Source organism: Cyprinus carpio, chromosome A14 (assembly GCF_018340385.1).
Source record: "Cyprinus carpio isolate SPL01 chromosome A14, ASM1834038v1, whole genome shotgun sequence".
Taxonomy (NCBI): Eukaryota; Metazoa; Chordata; class Actinopteri; order Cypriniformes; family Cyprinidae; genus Cyprinus; species Cyprinus carpio.
In genome coordinates, this window is record NC_056585.1 from 2,063,270 (window position 1) to 2,085,370 (window position 22,101).

At 38.3% G+C, this 22,101-nt stretch overlaps 2 protein-coding genes across 5 annotated transcripts in view; both read left to right on the top strand.

Annotated features, from left to right (window-relative positions):
* The first annotated feature begins 510 nt into the window (after positions 1–510).
* On the top strand, positions 511–6,422 carry LOC109102526 (nuclear factor 7, ovary-like). Of its 3 annotated transcripts, none has more exons than XM_019115899.2 (8): positions 511–670; positions 989–1,054; positions 1,481–1,788; positions 3,255–3,350; positions 3,436–3,669; positions 3,977–3,996; positions 4,275–4,381; positions 5,397–6,422. In XM_019115899.2, exons 3-8 carry the CDS (start codon positions 1,516–1,518, stop codon positions 5,957–5,959), a joined length of 1,293 nt encoding a protein of 430 aa, XP_018971444.1. In that variant the 5' UTR covers positions 511–670; positions 989–1,054; positions 1,481–1,515; the 3' UTR covers positions 5,960–6,422. The 3 variants fall into 3 exon arrangements, with proteins under 3 accessions (XP_018971444.1, XP_018971443.1, XP_018971442.1); XM_019115898.2 differs by having other exon boundaries at positions 512–670; positions 994–1,054; XM_019115897.2 differs by lacking the exon at positions 989–1,054 and having other exon boundaries at positions 514–670.
* Positions 6,423–14,957: 8,535 nt separating this feature from the next.
* Positions 14,958–22,101, top strand: part of LOC109102888 (vascular endothelial growth factor receptor 3-like) — a 53,853-nt gene continuing 46,709 nt past the window's right edge. For both annotated transcript variants that reach the window (XM_042769698.1, XM_042769699.1), the window contains exon 1: positions 14,958–15,305. In XM_042769698.1, the coding sequence (XP_042625632.1) occupies positions 15,248–15,305 (58 nt within the window). In that variant the 5' untranslated portion in view covers positions 14,958–15,247. The remainder of the gene's footprint in view (positions 15,306–22,101) is intronic.

The following is a 22,101-nucleotide window of genomic DNA, read 5'->3' on the forward strand; positions in this document are numbered from 1 at the left end:
ATATGACATAGTATATGAATATGATAGAACCATATGAGTTCAGAAACATGATTCTGGTTTAGGGTTTTAGAAATAGATATTTGAAACCAAAAACAACTGCTTGAAAACAAGCTTTGGTGGACTTTTGACTCAAAACCCAGCTAGTTATTGACAGATCTTGTGACTTCTTCATGAGGCATCAGTCCATCTGGTCTCCTTGCTTGTCTATAAAAGTCTACATTGTGAAAATAATGTGATCTACAAAAAAATAAAAAAGAAAAAGAAAAAAGAAAAAAAAATTCTACATTTCATGCAAGGTATTAATACTTGAGTTGGCTATTATCTGTTCAAGACATAAGGGATTTCAGAATAAAGTTATTACTATTCTAAATTATTAGTATTATTACTATTAGGTGAATTAATGCACAAAACATGCAACTTTTTCCCCAACAGATGATATACTTTTCAGTGTTTGTATTTGTTTATCATGCTTTCTGTTTATTACTTGTTCCTGTTCCATCATGTGTTTAGAAGGAACGCATTGTGCTGATTCAGTCAAAATGAAAGTTTAAGTCAAGCAAACCGTTGTTCTTCACACACTGAAGAACTTAGTGTAACCTGGCAGGAATACAGAGTGAAAGAATTCCCCAGTCTCCGGCACTCGTAGGAAATCCAAACCGAAACAGAAAGGGTAAGTTATAGTGTGTATTTATTAAATAACAGGACATATGTTTAATCGATGCTTTTTTATTATTTTGTGCGTCACTCGTGTTGTTGTGTTTAGCCGTGTAGCTAACTCACAGCAGGCTAATGTTTACACTGCTCTTCGCGAGCGTAGCTACAAATTCTGACACTTTAACAGTAACATAGTGGTATATTTGTGCATTTGCTTTAATAAAATAGATAGATCTTATACAATGAAAAAGTTTACGTTTAGAGTAAATGTGGTTGTGAAAGGAGGCTAAAATTAGACGATTTGGCTAATAAATGCATTGTTTTGTTTCGGAAGCACAGAATAGAACAACAACAACAACAAAGAATCACAATAACAACTTTATATTTCCTGCCTAAATACGTAAGTTACTACAGTAAAACTGTTGACTGTCGTCAAACAATAACCATTTGCTATTGGACATGGCTTCGTTTTCAGATGTGTGTCATGAATAAGACTTGCCTTAGTACGATGCTTTGGTGTCTTAAAAGTACAATATGACATAGTTTATGAATATGATAGAACCATGGTGTATATATCAGAATTCACATGCTATTTAGGATCTGAACCCATCACTTTACCATATAGATCCCATTAGCAAAAATAAGAAATGAACTATGTTGACAAATTATGGTTACCATTGTACTTTTTAGTAATAGGCACCAGCATCTTATTTTTTTTATATGCAAACCGGTCTTAACTTTAGGCCACTTAAGATCATAGTACTGACTAGTATAAACGAGAGCAGGTGATCAATTTTCATTTTCGTTATTTCATGAACTGTGCCAGAAGTGGAAGTGAAACAGACAGTAAATCTGCTACATATGGCGACCAGCAAGAGCAAGATGAATCTCAGAGAAGATCTGACATGTGCCATCTGCTTTGAGCTCTTCAAAGACCCTGTGATGCTGGGCTGCATGCATCACTTCTGCAGGAGATGCATCGTGTCATACTGGAAGACGATTAGGGGTCCTGTTACCTGCCCTCAGTGCAGACAAGAGTTTCCCAACAAATGCTTCCAGACCAACTACTTAGTAGCTGGTCTTGTGGAGAAGGTCAGGGCCAGCTCCACATCCGCATCTGTCAAGTATCTGGAGGTGAGTTGTCTTTTAACAGTCAGGAAAAGGCAAATCTGTAGCTTAGCATCTTGTTTTAAACCAAGTATCTCACGAGCAGCAAGAGTCTTTCAGTTCCAAGTTGTTTATCTTGCCCTGCATCAGGAGAAGTAAAGAAGAGAACATATACGAGCAGTGTCAGCATTAAATGACAAGTTCTGTTTTTCATTAAATGTTTCTTGAAAATATCCTTCCTCCTTTTTCCCGTTATAAAGGTCTGTAAAGCCTCATGATTTTTCGTTTCAAAAATCACAAGCCTTAGTCATGTGACTAAAGAATTTCCAAAACACCATAAATGGATTTTGTATATTCTGAGACTGGTCCTCGTTTTATTTTCAAAGCCTTACTATAATTGTGTTTATTTGTAATATGCCATTTCATAATAAAGCATTTCAGACATTTTAAACTGAATGTTTTACACAGAAAATAGTGGAAATTTGACCTTTCTGTCCGGTCAAGATTCGATTAGTTCTTAGCGATTAGCTCTTTAGTGTAGAATATACTAATCGTTACAGTGATTATTAGGCTGTATATCAGTCATGTGCTAACTAACAATAAAGAAAAAAACATATTTTGAAAATGACGCTCACTGAGTTACAGGGAAAAAACATTCATACTCAGATATACTTTATAATACTTAAATATTAGGAAATAAGGGGAATTGTTATATCACAGCATCTTAAAAATAACCCTTGAATTAAAAGAAAACTACAGCTTTGCAACAAACACTTATTATTAAATACAAAAAAAAAACATTAATGTACAAGAAAACAAAACAACAAAAATATTCCTAAAGTGGTTTTTATGAAAAGTAAAATTCAGTTAAAAATATGATAGGTTGACCTGCTCATGTTTTGTTCACTTGATTTTGCTCCAACTTTATCTCACATAAACAAGTCTTGGTATCACTTATTACCTCATAATATTATACATGTATGATATGATTCAGTACTTCACAATGAATCATAATTGGATTATAATTGAAGTTGCAAAAAACAAACAGAAAAGACCAGGCATTTTAAACGGTTCACTTCAATGAACCATATAGAAGTGTTTCTGATTATTAGTTTTTGTTTTTCAGGCTACCCACTTATTTTTTAATTATACTTACTGCTCTACAGATAAAAGGTAAATTCTTGAACATTCAATTTTTAGATGCTCTAACAAGTTTTCCTCCTGTGGAAGGGCAGCCCCACCTCAACACCTTTTTATTCTGTTTTATTTAAAAAAAAAAAAAAAGTTTTTATTGTTGACACTGTTAATACTGGCTCTTGGAATTTGCATGAATCCAGTTAAAAAAAATTAAAGAAAAAGAAAAATGTGGTTTTGGAAATTACTGCCTATTTGTCAGAAAATGGACTGTGCTGATTAAAACTGAGTCAATCATGAAAATACTGTTTTGATTTTCTTTAATACTTTGTCTGTGTTTACCATTTGCTCTTTTCTAGAAGCAAATAAAGGACTGTCTAGAATCGCAGGTCTCCATGAAAGAGGCCTATGTCACTATGATCCGGGAAGACAAAGACAAGATGGAGAAAATCAAAGTGGGTCTGCCTTTAAAAGAGAAAGATCACAATGTGACACTTCCTGCAAAACAGAATCACACAACTCTCCCTTTCCTATCCTCAGAAAATGGGGGCTGAGCTGCAGGGGCGAGTGCACAGCGACTTCCAAGCTCTGCATCACTTCCTGCGGGTGGAGGAGGAAGCCATGTTGGAGCAGTTGAAGAGGGAGCAAGAGGAAATGCTGCAGAGGCTGGAGCGACATCTGGAGGCCCTACAGGTGGCCATCAGAGACATGGAGCAGAACATCAACATGCTACGACAGACTGCCAGCAGCACAGACCAATCTGTGCTCGTAGAGGTGATTATAATGACTGTTTGTATTGCTTCTGCTGCATATCCATTTGTCATATAACTAATATTTGGAATATTAATGTCATATTTACACAAGAACCTAAAGTGCTGGTTGTCAGAATGAGTTATTAGTGAAGTGTAGCTACAGCCAGAGCCTCATATATATTTCACACAACAGCAGACCTGAAGAAAAATCAATTCTAGAGTGATTTGAGCATGTGATGTTAATTATCAGTTTGCTTTTGCTGTGTCTCCTAGCTTCTGTGGTTGAGTCAGTGAAATAACCTGTTCTATTCCATTTCCTTCCTCCACAGCTTCCAGAATTGAATTCCAAGTGAGTAGCAATTAAAAAGCTATTCTTATTATTATTATTTACCACTCTAATAATGTTCCTTGTACGACTCTTTAACTGTAGTCTGTACCAGTAAAATTTCACAGTTCTTGGTACCAGTTTCGGTACCATAGTACAGACTACTGGAACTATTTAACTATTTTATTCCACTATTTGATAATAAAAAATGCTAAACTAAGTGTGTTAGTTATATATGATAAAAATGATAATTTGTACTTAATATCTTTATTATTAAAACCTTAACGTCTCCATGATTCCAGATCGCCTCTGCAAGAGCTGAATATCAACATGAATACTCTCAGAAGCAAACACATTGCTCCTCTTCAATACACTATGTGGCGAAAAATGTTTCAACATTTGAATCCCGGTAATTTGGCCGTTACACTTTGCCTTGATACTTCATCCACTACACACCATATATTTTATTAGGGGTCACTATATGATATTTAATATTTGTATTTGTAATATTTGTTTTAAAAAAAACCCAATATAGTCACTAAATAAAGTCAATATAGGAGGTATTGAAGTAGAGAAATAGCTCAAGGTATTCATTTTCCACTGTAACAGATGGTGTTATTGGCTATAGTGACAGTTCTCTGCCTGTATGTATAGCCCTCCTTGGGGCAGCAAAGGATTCGGTGATTTGTCGAATGGCACAGTGGGCTCATGTTAGACCATGATGCGGATGTCAGTTTTAGCAGACAAATTTTCGTTTACATAAAAATGTAGCGTTACACCCTTATCAGGAAATGGTGAAAAACTGCAGTCTTCTGTTCTACTGATTCATTGTATTTCACTTCCATGTGACCCTGTCCGTCAGAGTTTTAAAACTTCCACATCAGTATAAAAACACTGTAACTGTTGTGTTTCATACCGTCTAGAACATATCTTCACAACACACATATCTGTATACCAGTTCCACTGGTACATTTCATTAAAGTTGGATTTGAGGCTTTTAGTCAATATCTGTTAGCTTTAAAGACATATCACAAAAATGAAAGGTTATTGGCTATTAAAAAAGACATTCCATCTTCAGTTATTTCGTGCATAAAAACGTTGGAGTTCATCAAGTTGGGCATGATAACTTGTGACTTGTGGTTCAATGAAAAGGTGAAGAACCCCTACAGTCAATTCAATGAGTGAGTGGTCAGACAGATTTAAAACACAATAAATCAGTTCAAGACTGATTTGTGAGTTCTTTTGACCAGTTCATTAAAAAGATTGGGCTCTAAACTAAACTAAATTGCTGTCACACATTGATTTCTCACACAAACAGAATAATGTAGGCAGTCAAGAGCCATTGACAGATCTGACTATCATGGAAACAGCCTTCCATCGATTCTAGTCAATGTAGTTTGTGATAGTTTGTCTTTTATTCCCAGGCCCAGCACCACTGATATTTGATGAAGACACAGCTCATCCCAGTCTACAACTTTCCAGGAACAAAACCCAAGTCATTGAGAGTGACAAAATGACCAAGTACACGTGTGATGCCAAACGCTTCCTTCAGTGTGTCAACATTCTTGCAACAGAAGGCTTCCAGTCAGGCAGGCATTACTGGGAGGTGGATGTAAGTAACAATCCTAAATGGGACCTGGGTGTTGCTCTGGAATCAGTGAATCGTCAGGTCAGAGTCAAGCTGTGCCCTGAGAATGGGTACTGGACCCTCCGGCTGCGCAATGGCAGCCAGTACTCGGCCGGCACGCAGCCCTGGATACCACTGACTGTGATGACCCCACCTAGCAGGATTGGGGTTTTCCTGGATTTTGAGGAAAGGAAAGTGTCTTTCTATAATGCAGATAACATGGTGTTGCTGTGTTCCTTCTCCAATGGGCCAAGAGGAAAAGCGTTCCCCTTTTTCAGCACGTGCCTCAGTGAACGCGGTCAGAAAGCCCAAGCAATCCGCATCCTCCACTTCCCCTTTGAGTGTCCATCAGAGATGTAAAACAAAGCCTGTTGAGACTCTAGGAACTTGAACTATGTTCAAGAGTGTGCAGGCTATAATGAGCCCATGATTTTTAGAGGTTTTTGATATTTAACATTTGCCATCACTTTTGATGCATTAGAGCTGTGCAGCTCTCATGACGCTAATCAATTATGAGGTGAATTTATTTTGTTTATTTTTCATCAAACAGACCAAAGGGACCACATAAAATGTTTAATAGATTTTTGTACCAGATGTGATCACAGAGATCTGATTTTACAAGGATAATCAATGTTAATTTAGGACAGTAACGACATTGCCATGTTACCCTCAGCTAAACTTTTTTTAATGTGATTTTGAAAAAATTACAACAGCATTCTTTGTTATGTATATTGCACAATATTCTTATCTTCATTGCCTTTATAGATATGTAAAGTAATTGTAGATTTCACTTGGAAATTAATTAAAATACTTCTTTTCAGTGGGTTGTCTAGTTGTTTTCACATTCATCATTGAAAAACTGAGCTTGCCTCTAATTCCTGCAACATCAGTAGTCAGTGTTTTGTTTTCTCTGTAGTCAATAAATGTGATCGTGCATTGGTTCATTCTGTCCATCATTGTGTCAGGTCAGGAAGATGTTTAGTTTTGATTTATGTCTAGCTCTTCCTTCCTCTTAAATGGACAAAAACAAGCACCCTGTTCTGTTATATGTGTGATAATGTACTTTAAGATGAATGCATATGACTTACACAGCATATAAAATGTTTATAGCACAACACAGCATATGATTAATTACATCTCATATTTAAATTTAAAGGGTAAACAAAATGCTGTTTATAAAGTCCGACTTTCCAGGGGGAGTCCACCTGGCGTGGCATCCCGGATACTGAAGACAGCAAGGATGGGGCTGCCATTATCTGTCGGACCAGGCAAGTGAATCAACATCCTCTTTCCTCCTGTCTCCTGCAAGGGGTCACACAAACAGAATAAGAGTCCGGGTGCCCTCAAACTACATTATTGCCACCTTGGGACTGGGGTTTGGAAGTGTTTTGGCTGTTGGAAATAGGAGTCGATGCTCAGCCCTCCTCCACAGGGTCAGGTTGCCTTTAAACACACAGAACAGCCATGATTTAAACAGCCTATTAACATTCCAGTGTGTTTGACACAGGGCTGCCACTTCAGCCTTCATTTCTAAAGTTGGACATGTTTGTCCTAATGTTTTCATTGACATGCTGAAAATATGAGTGTATAATAAAAATAGCAAGTTAAATCTTTTCAACCAGGATAAATGTTGCAATATTTAACATACTAATGGCTTAGGTTCAAATACAGCCTCTATTTTCATAACATTATTATGGGTTACTGAAAGTTTAATTTTCATTGGTCCAGAAATGGTGTCTCACAAAAGAAGAAAAGTGCAAGGAAAACATTTGGCATTAAAATAATTAGTTTGAATTGAAGCTCTACAGTTCATCCAACTTGTTTTCTAAAACACTACGTCTGAACATAGAGCTCATAATTGTTGCAAAGTTTGCAAATGTACGCAAGCCATTAATTTTGTTGTATCTTGTTCTTGGCAGTGTTGTTAATTCCTGGTGGTGAGTGACATGGTCTCCTTTCCTTTTGATGAGCGGGAGAGCGGAGTAATGTGTTTCCTGACCCCAGGATGTGGAAGAAGAAATCATGGCATTTCAAGGTCTAATCCTTGAGCTGGACTCTAGAGAACACGGCAAAAGGAAGTGCTGGGCCTTTCATGCTGTGTACCGGAAAAGGTCAATAATAATAATAATAATAATAATAATAATAATAATAATAATAATAACAATATGACAGTATTTTTTATAATTCAGTTTGCAACTTTAAACTGTACAAACTACTACTAGTATACAATAATAATGGTGAGGCTTTCAGTTATTGCACTGCTACTGTTATTATATATAATGAATGTTTATTTATTTATTACAGTCTCAGGGTCACATACTTCCAAATGAACAGTCTTCCCTATTTATATAAACAGATAAAGATAGATAAAGTCAGTGGTTCAGTCAACTGGTTGTGCTTCAGCATACAGATTTTCATTGGACATCAAGTACCAATCCAACACTATACCAAACTTGTAACCTATATTTAATTTAGTCTGCATCATTATTTCATGTACTTTATATACGTCTTGTTCATTGTTTTTAAGCAGCCTGCTCAACATTAGCGTTTGTCTTATTTGTCTAGCTTCTACGCAGTGACAGATGGATTCATGCCAAAACACTGTAGAGTTTAATTGGACACCCAGATTTCAATGTCAATAACAAAGAGTTGAAAAGCATGTTGTTTTTGCTAACTTACTTCTTCCCTGCTGCCACTGAGACAATCATAACAGACCTGCCATCTATTTTTGGATTGCAACCCGCCAGCTAACAACCGCTGTTAAAACCAATGAGTCATAACTACTAATTGCAACACAATTCCAGTACAAATTAAGTCTTATTAATGTGCTATTTCACATTTTTTCCAATCTAAAGCATTTTACAACACTTAAACTGCAAGAACCATCCCTCTAGAGTCATGCATGGATGAATGTTCTGCTGATGGGATTATCAATAATGGAATACAACAGTTATAATATGACATTTTTCATATAAGTATAATTACTGGCATTAGACTTGACCAATTCAGCAAATCAAGACACCTAGCTGCCAGACATGAATGCTTTCATTTGATTATTTATTTTATGGCAAAAAATTTTTATGGTTAAAACTTCAGTCAGTTCATTAGCAAGTGGCGTAGTGTTTGTACACGTGCCAGGTAACAATATGACTTGAGAATCCCCCACCCCTTCATAACATTCATACTAATGAATGCTTCAAGAGCCAAATCAAACATGAAGCATGCCTGGGAAAACACACATGCACACAATGGCAAGCCATTTTAACATTTAATCTTTGCAACATACTAGTACCTATTTTTTAGATAGTAGAATCTATTCCATTAAGTACTAGTACTCATTCATTAGCTGATATTGCTTAATCTTTCCAGTGCCTTGACTTCTATGAGGATCTGTAATTCAGATATCAGCTGTTCAGTTTTCACAAGTATGTATTATTTCAGTTGTGATCAGTACGTATTTTTATATATTAGTAGTTATTCACTAGGACACTAGTACTTATTTTAGATACTAGTACCTATTATTAGATAGGTGTACCTATTGGACACACGTATCTATTAAATAGATACTAGTACTTATTAATTAGCTACTAATACTAATCTAATAAACACTAGTACACATTTATTAGGTACTAGAACTTATTCCAAATGTTACTAGTATGATTTGTTTTATATTATATTTTATATTTTATTTTAATTAAACTTTACAGTGGCCATTCTGACGAGTCATAATGATTAAAAAGACAAGTAAAAAGGGGGGGATCAGGTGTGACCTGTGCACTGCTAACAATTACAATAACAAAACAATTACAATGTTTAATAAATAATTTTGGTCACACTTTAGTCATTATTGCAGTAATTACCAGTCAGAAATTAATAGACAGAATCGAAAACAGAATAATTATTCATTCGGAGATATCTTCAACATCCTAAGGAACTAGTGAGAATGTATTTGGAGATATCTTCTTTCAAACAGATCATTACATAAACATCAGTTACTTTCAACTGTCCAAGATTCATGATTCAAGATTCAAGATTTTTACTTGTCACATACATGGTTATATGGAGAGCATATGACCAGCAGTGAAACATAAGTCAGGTCCTCTCCATGGACAGTGCAATTATTAAAGAATACAAACGCAAGAAAATTATATATAAATATGATATGGAAAAAATAGGATAAAATAAATAAAATAAAATAAAATGCTTATAAAATAAAATGTGCAGCACAGTATACTATAGACTTAATAATATATTAAGATGAGCAGGAATGTACAAGAGAAGAATGTGCAAACAGGTTGTACAGGGTATTTACATAGCAGCAATAGAGGTAGTAAAAAAAGTAAATAAATATAAAAAAATTATAGAAAATGCTGTGTGCTAGCGACAATGTCAGTATATTAAGTATCTTACTGATAATTAAGTGAAGTCATGTAGAAGTTAAGAGACTGAGTTTGAGTTTAGGAGCCTGACAGCCTGGGGGAAGAAGCTCCTCCTAAATCTCTCAGTTTTTCCCGTCAGGCTACGGAAGCGCTTACCAGATGGCAGTAAAATGAAAAGACATTTACCAGGGTGGTTAGAGTCCTTAATGATTTTAACAGCTCTGCTTTTGCAGCGTTTGAGGTAGATGTCCTGCAGCGAGGGGAGAACAGACCCTGAGATACGCTCAAATAAGCGCACAACTCTCTGCAGGGCTTTGCAGTCCTGACTGGAGCTGTTCCCATACCACACTGAGATACACTGAGTCAATACACTTTCTATGGCCCCTGAATAGAAAGTTTTCAGGATTGCTGGTGAGACCCTGAATTTCCTCAGCTGTCGCAGATGGTACAGTCTTTCCCTGGCTTTATTAACCTGAGTTTGGATGTGTGAAATCCAAGTCAGGTCCCCGGAGATGTTTACACCAAGGTACTTGAAGCTGCTCATCCTCTCCACAGGGGTTCCGCTGATCATAAGAGGAGTATAGGGCCACTGCTGTCTCTTCCTAAAGTCCAATCAGCTCTTTAGTTTCACTCACATTCATAGAGAGACAATTGTCCTGGCACCATGATGTGAGTTTCTCTACCTCATCCAAGTATGCGGCTTCATTATTGTTGGAAATGAGGCCCAGAACCACAGTATCATCAGCAAATTTGATAATAGATGTGGAGCTGTGGGAAGACACACAGTCATGTGTGTAGAGAGAGTAGAGCAGGGGAATCAGGACACAGCCCTCTGGGGCTCTTACGTTCAGGGTGATGGAGTTGGAGGTGAACTGGCCTACTTTCACCACTTGAGGTCTGCCAGTGAGGAAATCAAGAATCCAGTTGCAGAGTGAAGAATTCAGGCCGAGGTCCATGAGTTTGGAAGCTAGCTTGATGGGGACTATAGTATTGAAAGCTGGGCTATAGTCGATGAATAGCAGCCTTACATAGTTCCCATTGCTGCTGTCAATGTGCTTTAGGAAAGAGTGCAGGACGTGAGAGATGGCATGTTCAGTAGATCTGTTGGGGCAAACTGAAGAGGGTCCAAAGTATCAGGAGCAAATGTTGTTTTTATAAGTTTCTCAAAGACCTTCATGACTGTTGACGTGAGGGCAACTGGACGATAGTCATTCAGGCAAGAGGGGTTATTGTTCTTAGGCAAAGGGATGATGACAGATTTTTTAAAGGAGGTGGGAACCACCAAGGTAGCAAAGGACTCATTAAAAATAGAGGTAAACAAACCAGCGAGCTGATCAGCCCAGGACCTCAGAACATGGCCAGAAATCCCATCAGGACCTGCTGCTTTCCTGACGTTCACTCGCTTTAGAACCCTCCGAACCTCGTCCTCTGACACGACGATCACATGATTATCGCTGCTCTGACTGCTGCTTCCTGATGCGCTGATCGGCAGACTCGTCAGCCAGCGATGGGTCTGCTCTCACTTTGGATTTGTTTCCAAAGGCACAGATGGTTCTTAGTCCTTGCCACATGCGTCGGGAGTCATTTAGCTGGAAATGCGACTCTACGCGTTCCCTCTATCGGTGTTTGGCGGCTTTTACTGCCCATCGGAGATCATAGCACAATGTTTTGTACTCGCTCATGTTCCCAGACAAGAGACCAGCATTGTACGCAGCAGTGCGTTTGTTTACTGCAGCAGTGCATTTGTTTACTGCAGCACGGATTGTTCTGTCCACCCAAGGTTTCTGATTTGAGAAGGTCCTTATAGTTATTGTATCCGTGGCTTGTTCGGTTAGCGTGTTTGCAAAGCTTAATGCTACACCTGTGAACTCGCTGAAGTCAGATGAACTTGCCCGAAACATGTCCCAGTCTACATCATCAAGACTCACCTGTAGCATGGCTTCAGAGTGGGCGGACCAGCGCGTCACCACCCTTTACACCGGGGTTTCTTGAACGAGCCTTTGTTTATATTCCGGTGTGAGGAAAATGGCGGCATGGTCCGATTTGCCAGAAGCCGGTAGTGAGCAAGCTTTGTAGGCATTCTTAAACTGAGAGTAGCAATGATCCAGTGTATTCAGTCCTATGGTTGGACAGTATACATGTTGATAAAAGTTAGGCATAACCTGCCTGAGGTTGGCTTTGTTAAAATCCCCTGCTCTTTTAGAAGCAGCATCAGGATGTTTGTTAATGTAACTGCTGAGCACACCGTGAAGCTTAGACAAAGCCAAGCTTGTGTCTGCCTGTGGTGGAATGTAGACAGCAGTAACGATGATCGATGAAATCTCCCGGGGCAGATGGCAAATAATGGATAAATGTTCCAGATGTGGCGAGCAGGAGCACGACAGAGTGGAGATATTCCTGGGGTCACACCATTTCTTGTTGATCATGAAACACACTCCACCACCTTTGGATTTATCGGCCTCTACTGTCCTGTCCATCCGTAAAACAGAGAAGTTATCAGACGGCGTTACAGCAGTGTCTGGGACCGAGGTCATGAGCCGTGTTTCAGACAAACAAAGGATGTTACAGTCCCTAATGTCCCGTTGGAAACTTATCCTGGCTCTAAGATTGTCCATCTTATTCTCCAGAGATTGGACATTGGCAAGCAGAATGCTTGGCAGAGGAGGGCTGTGTGCTCTTTTTTCTTAGTCTATTGTGAATCCCAACATGTTTCCCACTGTGTTTCTTGATCCGTCGCCACAGTGGGTTATTCAAGTGGCCATTGTTCATCTTGGCGTTCCGGAGAATCTCAGATGGCCACAAAGGGTTGGAGGATAAAGTGTCCTGAAACAGGTTAAGGAAAGCGGTGTCTAATATCTAAAAGTGTTCCTTTGTCATAAGTGATTAGTGCAGACGATATGTGTGTAAAAAGAGAGAGAAAAAGAAAGTACAAAAATAAATAAAAATACAATCGAAGAGGAGCGACATGGACGACATCCAAACTCGTGGTGCCTTCTTGGATCCGAGTTCACATGGTACAATATATTGACAGTTTGTAAGTAACTGTATTTGTATGTTAGTTTATCTTGCTAGTTGGATAGCATGGAAACACAAGGAAAGATACATGGTTAATATGGTATTTATTTATGTTTATTTATTTATTAATTATTGTTATGTTTTTTTTGGACATGTCCTGTTTGATTATCGGCAGTTAAGTGGATCCAGAAACCAGTTCATGCACACCAGCCAAACAACCATAATAGCTATGACATCCACCACAGGAGACTGTCTTTTTGGAGGGTATTTGTAATTCCTTACAAAAAAAAAAAAAAAAATATATATATATATATATAAACAAACACAGAATCACAGAGTATATATATATATTTTTTTTTTTTTTTTTTTTTTTTTTTGCATCTGAGAATGCGAGGCATGTCAAAATAAAAGTCCTTCTCTCCATGACATAGCCCTACTCATAATATCTTTCAGCTATTACTCAATGTATTATTACAAAGTACTAGTACCTTAAGTTCAGGATATCTTTGGTCTAAAAAGTTACTAATAATTAAAAAATAAGTACTTGTTCAAATATTTCTTAAAGTGATACTCTACCCCAAAATGAAAATTTTGTCATTAATCACTTACCCCCATGTTGTTTCAAACCCATAAGAGCTTCGTTCATCTTCGGAACACAATTTAAGATATTTTGGATGAAAACCGGGAGGCCTGTGACTGTCCCATAGCCTGCCAAGTAAATAACAGTGTCAAGGTCCATAAAAGGTATGAAAGTCATCGTCAGAATGCTCCATCTGCCATCAGATGTGCAATCTGGGTTATATGAAGTGACGGGAACAATTTTTGTAAGCAGAGAAAACAAAAATAACAACTTTAAACAACAATTCCTTTGTCAACAGTCTCCTCTGTGTCTCTTCATATCACCGTATGCTGCATATGACAGTCACAGGCCACCCGATTTTCATTCCAAATACCTAATTTGTGTTCTGAAGACGAACGAAGCTCTTACGGGTTTGGAACGACATGGGGGTAAATGATTCATGACAAAATTTTCATTTTGGGGTCGAGTATCCCTTTTTACAAGTGAAGTAAAATTATATACTAGTCATTATTGAAATAATTACCATTATCTAATGAGTACTAGAATCTTTATTAAAAAAGTACTAGTTGGCCTACCTAAAGAATAAGCACAAGTAGCACATGAATAAGGACTATAGATACTAGTATCTAAAAATAGACTGTAGTGTCTAAAAATAAGCACTAGTGGTATGAAAATAGTACATTTTACAGATTAAATGTTAAAATGACTTGCCATATGCATACACAAATACTGACTGCATTTCTCACTTTCTGGAATTTTAGTCCATGCTGTAGGTCTGATTGCTGCCCGTCCCTGGTTATGTTTAACCACATGCCTGCTGCTTCATTTAGTAATTGTTTCAGATGGTACCTTACATTTCAAAAAAGCTGTAATGTTTTAAAAAGTCATTTAAAACAATCCAGGCGATGCATAATGACACTGTGTGATGCCTTGGGGAAAAGTGGAAATTATCTGAGTAGGTTTAAATAGTCAGATAGGATGTGAAGTCATGTTGGACAATGTCTCATTAATCATGATAATAACAGCTTTGTCATCATGGTCTGGATGTCTGACAAAGGTCTTTATATCACAACTGAGCATATAGGAGCAATTCACATTTGAGATGTTACCTATTCAGATCACTGCAGATATACTCATTAGACCAACCATTTATATTTAGACACCCTCAATAAATTGGTGTCACAAAAAACAAACAAACAAACAAAAACAACAACTGTATTTTAAGACTTAGCAGTGGCATTTATGCTGTCAGTGATATTAACACAAAACATATGTCTACTATAGAGACATATGTATGGATATATGTGCTGTGTGCAAATGCATTGTGCGTTTAAACTTTAAAGCACAGGCTCCAGACACTTTATGTGACACTTCAGACTGGGGGAGTAATAGTATTATCACTGAGAAGGACACGGGCGTTTGTGAACGAAAAGCAGCAGATGAGTGAGTCAGAGGAAAAGGAAATGATTGTAAATCCATTCAGAACTTCAGGATTCTCATTTCAACAGGAAAAGAGCGTTTCATTCCCGTCGTCCTGTGGCACATCCTCTTTCAGAGACGCTTCTTTGGGTTTCACCTGAATCTGAGGTGCTTCTGCTCGCTTTATTAAATTACACCAGAAAACACGCGGGTTTGCTAGAATATCTAAAACCCCGGAGGACTGGAAATCTGGAAATGAAGAGAGATTTTACGTTTTTCTGTCGGATTTGGATTGGGATTCCCTTCTTCTCAGGTGAGGACGCATTTTCGTAAACACTTCGAGCACTTTGAAATCTGTCGTTCTAATAGAACGCGGAAAAATTTGAACGCTCGCATTTATAAAAACACAGTGAATGAAGAACGTTCACATTATGATTAACGAAGCTGTCAAAACTGATAGCGCGCGAAAAGTTCCTTATAAAGTGACCGTTTAAATTTTGTCGCGTTCTAATCGGTGCAAACTGTCTGAAAGTTTTCAAACAAGTTTGTCTAGGTAGCTACTTCTTGTTAACGTATGTGCTCTTTCCTGATTATAGTTAAGTATCTTTATATTAATTTTGTACAAAACTCTTATTAATGACTATTATAAGCAAATAAAAATGTACACAATAATTTGCAAAAATCATGCATTGACGATTCATTCAATCAAATAGCCTGTGATTTTTTTATGGTTATGATATTTTCGTTGCTTTAGTGCAATCACATTGTTTCTTTCTGAATTGACCATAATTTGTAATTAGGCTTTGCATATTTCATTGCAATTTGAATGCAGTGCTTCACATAGCCTATTCACATGGACAATCGTTGCAATGTTTGCAGTTTTGATCAAATTTTTAATTGTCGAAAGTGTATGATGTATATCACTAGAGGGAGCCTTGTCTTTATTCTTGCCTGTTCAGTGGAGGTTGTTAATTGGTCTTGATGATATCCAGTTGCAATTCCAGTTTAAAGCTACACAGGCTGCAGTGTTGGTGGAAGACAACTTTAAAGGACCTTTAAAGGAGCCCTCAAATATGTTTTTTGAACTATTATTTTTGAGCAATGATTGCTTTCTTTCTTTTGTGCCTTTTTGCAGATACAAGATCATGTTTTTATTTTGACTTTAATCTTCATTGGCATTTCCTGGTTATCGATATCCTGCATATTATTATTTTTGCTGTGGTATTTCTTATGTACACAGTTTTATTCCAACAGAACACCTCTGAAACCAGACCCTGCAGTCAGGGGGTAAGGTATCAGCCAATCATAATAGTGAGCTGTTTGAGACAAAAAAAAAACTCGCTATTCTCTGCACAGGTCCCAAAAATCTTATTTCATGGTGGTGGTACAAAGAGAAGTTCACTTTGCTGTGAATCCCCAATAAAGGGATAAGCTGCCTCAGTGAGTGTAGGTGTCATATAGTGAGATCAGAAAGATGGTGAAACTATCAAATAGCAGCACCTCGGTTGAAGACTTTAGCAGAAGGATGAGCTTTCTCTACAGCTATAAGAACCTCACATTTAGATGTCTGCATTATCATTGCACAAATGAAAACCATACGGCAGTTTGGTGACCCTGTGTTTGACTGCTTTGTCATAACAAGAGCTGTGTCTGTGCTAAAATCCATACTGCTAAAATCTTTTTAAGCAGCATAGCTTTCAATGTAACCTGCATTTTCCTTTTTGTTGACTTCAAGAGCAAAACTGATGTAGCCTATTATCAATCTGCTACGTTTGAAGATTTGTCATTTGAATCAGGATGTATTTGTCACATGCAGGTTATGTAACAGCATGAGAAATTTGTTGGCCGCAACACTGACTTCAGGACAGTATCTGTAGTGTTTCATATAATGGAAACTAATTACTTGAGTCTAGAGATTCCACTTATTAAACTCCAAACATCTGTCAGCTCTCCAGAATGTTCATAATATGAAATGTGACTGAACAGCTCTTTAAATCTGTAATTGTAAAACCATATTTTAAAACTCTGAAGAGGATTTATTTTTAAACATTTTTATGTCAAGACTTTTAGCAATGTGTTTCACATTAGCTGTGCTAATTGCTAATTTTCTTTGTTTGTCAATAATCCATGTTTTCAAAATATTCAGATCTTCCTGGCTACAGGAGCAGTGAAATAAAAAAATATCACTTTTTAATCACTTTTGCTATTATTTAAAATATGTATTTTTCCTGTTTAGGAGCTGCAGAGATTATTTTCTCTTTTTCATTACTTTTTTTCATGCAGTCACTTCTGTTATATATCTGATAGACTTTCAGTCTGTTTCTTGGTTTGTGTTTAAAGGGCTTGTCATCAGGTTATATACTGTTTTCACTTTATATTGAGACCCTTCTTGAGGGGCCTCATTGGAGGAAAATCTGAAGCTTATTGGTTTAAGCACTGAGCTACCATATTTGGTGTGAGCTTCATGGCCTATGGCACTATTTCATGGTGCACTATGAGGTGTAACAAGTGTTAGGTTTCTCTGGTCAGCGATATGGCATGGTCTGCCATTGGAGGTCAGTGAGGGTTCATGGGAAAGAGGACTTCCAGCATTTCCTTGGCCTCCACTGACCGATTCCATATTCACATGCTTAATCTCTGATACCCATTTCTATGTCTGCCTCACTGCAACAGCAGATTTATAAATGTTGCAATTAGCTAATGGTCTGGCCCACATGGAATCTGTGACAACTCTAAAGATCTTGGCTCATTTTATTACCTCCGTAAAGCTGGCCCCCCACCCAACGCAAAACATCAGCAAAATAATCTCAATCATTTGTGCTCAGTTTGTGCTGATTTGTGCTGTTAAAATTTCCGTTTGTGCCGCTTTGGTTTTTTAGATATTAAAATAATTTTTATAGGTCATTCTGAGGTCACTCAGCCCCCCCACATACTCCAAATTCACCCCAAATAGACTTGTTTGTTTGTGCTGGATTGTGCCAGTAATATTTTCGTTTGTGCTGATTCAGTTTAAAAAAAATTAGACATTGAATTATAGGTGATGACGTCACTCAGCCTCCCACATACTCCAAACTCACCCCAAATAGACTCGTTTGTTTGTGCTTCGTTTGTGCTGGTTTGTGCCAGTAATATTTTCGTTTGTGCTGCTTTGGTTTTTAAAAAAATTAGACATTGAATTATAGGTGATGACGTCACTCAGCCCCCCACATACTCCAAATTCACCCGAAACAGGTTCAATCGTTTGTGCTTTGTTTGTGCTGGTTTGTGCCGGTAATATTTTTGTATGTGCTGCCTTGGATTTTTAGATATTAAAATAATATTTATAGGTCATTCTGAGGTCACTCAGCCCCCCACATGCTCCAAATTCACCCCAAATAGACTTGTTTGTTTGTGCTTCGTTTGTGCTGGTTTGTGCCAGTAATATTTTCATTTGTGCTGCTTCGGCTTTTAAAATATTAGGCATTGAATTATAGGTGATGACGTCACTCAGCCCCATGCTCCAAATTCACAAAAGTGGTCTTGTTTGTTTGTGCTGGTATGTGCCGCGTAAAAACATTTGTTTGTGCTGCACAAACAAATGTTTTTATGTGGCACAAATCAGCACAAACGAAGCACCTGTTTTGAACGAACGATTGAACCTGTTTGAACCTGTTTTGGGTGAATTTGGAAAATGTGGGGGACTGAGTGACGTCATCACCTATAATTCAATAGGCCTATCTAATATTTTAAAAACCCGAAGCAGCACAAACGAAAATATTACTGGCACAAACCAGCACAAACGAAGCACAAACAAACAAGACTTTATGGGGTGAATTTGAAGTATGTGGGGGGCTGAGTAACGTCATCACCTATAATTCAATGTCTAATATTTTAAAAACCGAAGCAACACAAACGAAGCACAAATGATTGAACCTGTTTTTGGTGAATTTGGAGTATGTGGGGGGCTGAGTGACGCCATCACCTATAATTCAATGTCTAATATTTTAAAAACCGAAGCACCACAAATGAAACTTTTACCGGCACAAACCAGCACAAACGAAGCACAAACAACCGAGTCTATTTGGGGTAAATTTGGAGTATGGGGGGGGGGGGGGGGGGGGGCTGAGTAACCTCAGAATGATCTATAAATATTATTTTAATATCTAAAAAACCAAAGCAGCACAAACAAATTTTTTTACAGCACAAATGGAGCACAAACGATTGAGACTATTTTGCTGACGTTTTGCGTGGGGTGGGGGGGCAACTTCACGGATGTCATTTACCTGTACTTTCAGCTGAGCTTTGATTCATTCCAAGGACTCCTACTGTTTAGGTATTGGTAGAAACAGCTCTTCTCATAGATCTAAATGGGGAAAATCATTTCTAAATGATAGCGATGACAGAAAACACGACGATGCAGTGGAAAGAAGACAGTGTCCTGTTGGCAGCCTCCATAGGTACAGGAAATACTAGTAAGGGATGAGAAAGCGACATGTAGGAAACCCACACAGATGTCTCCCCTCCCACAACATCCTGACCTCACCCCAAATCCCAGCCAGGAAATAGGAAGGCCACAAGTAGGCAGATAGACATGCATGAAAGGACATTGTCACATTTTAGGATCTCATCCTCTCCCGACGGGTGACAGTGGAATCAAAGCGTGTCCCTGGCCTTGGCTCTAGAGGACAGAGGAACTGCATCCAGCCTTTTCTCCTTTACTCATGTTTTAATGTGCATGCACATCCCCTCCAGGGTCTTGACCGACGTCCTCTATGGGGGGCAATGGGATGCTGACTCCTCAGTCCAGGGAGGAGGTCTGTTCCGTGGCCTAGCTGCCCTCCAGTTGTAGGCCGGACATATGGCTATTTCAGGTCCTCTGCCCCACTGTCTGACTGGGATGATGTGATCTGACCCCATTGAAAATAGATAGATAGATAGATAGATAGATAGATAGATAGATAGATAGATAGATAGATAGATAGATAGATAGATAGAAAAAAAATTATATTTCACTGTTATGTTTCACTAAAGGAAATTGTGAAATGAAAAGCCGAGCAGGAAAACAGGAAATTTACTGGATAGGACAAAAAATGCATTTGCCTATCAAAGGCTCCATGTTTCCGTCCTCAGAAAAAAGGGAAAATTCTTTTGCCACGAGTCCACCTTTGGAGGCTTTATTTCTCAATGTTATATGTCCCACAGTGAATAACATTCCAGCATGAATGCTCCAATGTGCCAAAATTACTGTTCTTTGCTCCTAAATGCATGGTTTATCTGTTTTCAACAGGCATACTAGCTCACATTCAGAGTTGCTTAACTGTCACTAATGGATGCACTGAGGTCTTACTTTACTTAGGAAACAGATTCTGCAAACCACATATCTATATCTAGAGTACAATTGTGCTTTTCAGTTGACAACAGTGAAATAGAAAAACAAAACCTATGTAATCTTGCATGTGACTCCATTAGATTTTCTGTGCTCAGATCTTCTCAGATGTAACAGCACTATTAGTGTAATTTCTATAATTATTTTTTTACATTTTCCTTTTGGCTTTGACATTCCAGTTAATCTTTATAACTGTAACATTTTTTTCTCTTATTATAAAACTGAATAAATTATGACAGAATTACAATTTTTTGGATGAACTATTAAATCTGATCAACCAACTAGTCAGTTTTAAGGAAGCCCTGTGCAATTACCAACATAGGCTCATTAGAAAAACAATAAACCACCAAACTTTTATTCCTTTTCACAAAAATTATGATTACAGGGGCAGATTATTGATTAAAGGTGGGGTATGTTTTTTTTTAAAAACGCTTTAGAAAATCGAGTCAGGCCGAGTACCAAAACAAACTTGTAGCCAATCCGCAGTAAGGGACGTGTTACTCATGATGGGGACGAGAGAGTGCTCAGTGCACAGGATGGACATTATCTGAGCCGAGAGACAACAGAAAGATGGAGATGGTGGATAAAAACAAAACAGGAAAACATCTGCGGAAAAAAAGATGTGTTACGGTAAGGCAAGAAGGAGGACCCGTGTAAATATCGGATAAGCTTTCCAGCGCTGGAGAGAACTCAAGGAGTGGGAAAGCCTGTGATCAGATGCCAAGGTTGTTTTGTTTCTTCTCGATGGTTGAGTAACTTTGGTTTTGCTTTGTTTCACAGAACTAATATATGCTGGCTTTTGCTTGAATATGCTTGTGTGTTATGTTCGCTTGTTTGTTCATCTGCAATCATATTGTTGCTCCCTTCAGCTATGATAAAGACACATTCATTTCCACACCCTATAAGCCTGAAGCGTCTAAACCTCCACTGTCTGACTTGAACAACCTACAACAGGTAAAGCTGTCAGCTGTGTGGATAGTGGCAGCATCATTAACAATTCTCGTTTATAATCATTACTAATATGGCTTCTTCTTAACAAGATCTTAGTCTATGCTGTGTTGTTAATGCATGATCTTTATTATATAAGAAGCACACTTGCCGTCCAGTAATCACAAAAAGCTTGGGGACTCGGGACCCCCAGTTGCCAATTACCTCATGGTTGGAGGACCCCCTGTCACCACCTCCAGCCTTCGAGACCCAGACTTCACCTCGGACCCGTCATCTCCTCCTTGGCTCATGGCTCCCTCATCTCCACCGTGGCCCATCATCCCACCAGCTCCTCTGGGCTCCCTCATCCCTCCGGCTCACCCTTGGTCAGTCGTCCACCTGCTCCTCCCTCCCTCCGGATCCACGTGGTCCTCTGTCGCTCTGGCTCCACCGCTCTCTTTTGGATCCCCATCTTTGCCTCGGCCCTGTGAGCCGTCTGCTTCACCTTGGCCCTCTGGAACTTTGGTGTCACCCTGGCTGTGCGCTCTCCATCTCAATCCTAGGCTCCTCTTCCACCGTCTCTGTCTCTGTCTGTCAGCCCCCTGGTATTGCCACGGCTACTGGCCACATAAGTAAATAATTATTCACAAAATATTGATTTGAGTTAAAATATTTGAATACAAAGCTTCCGTGAAGACAGCAGTTGCTAGCAAGCGGCAAGTTCAAACTAGATGGACATTTAAGGGATGCGGTGCAGTCATACCACTAATAACACAACATTTCACCACATAAATGATAAAGGCGACAAAAGATATTG

Excerpts from the sequence above, each read along its gene's own strand:
- LOC109102526 (XM_019115899.2), top strand. The coding sequence starts at position 1,516 with ATGGCGACCAGCAAGAGCAAGATGAATCTCAGAGAAGATCTGACATGT. Across the intron at positions 3,351-3,435 it reads ACAAGATGGAGAAAATCAAA|AAAATGGGGGCTGAGCTGCA; the intron begins GTGGGTCTGCCT and ends TCCTATCCTCAG. Across the intron at positions 4,382-5,396 it reads GTTTCAACATTTGAATCCCG|GCCCAGCACCACTGATATTT; the intron begins GTAATTTGGCCG and ends TTTTATTCCCAG.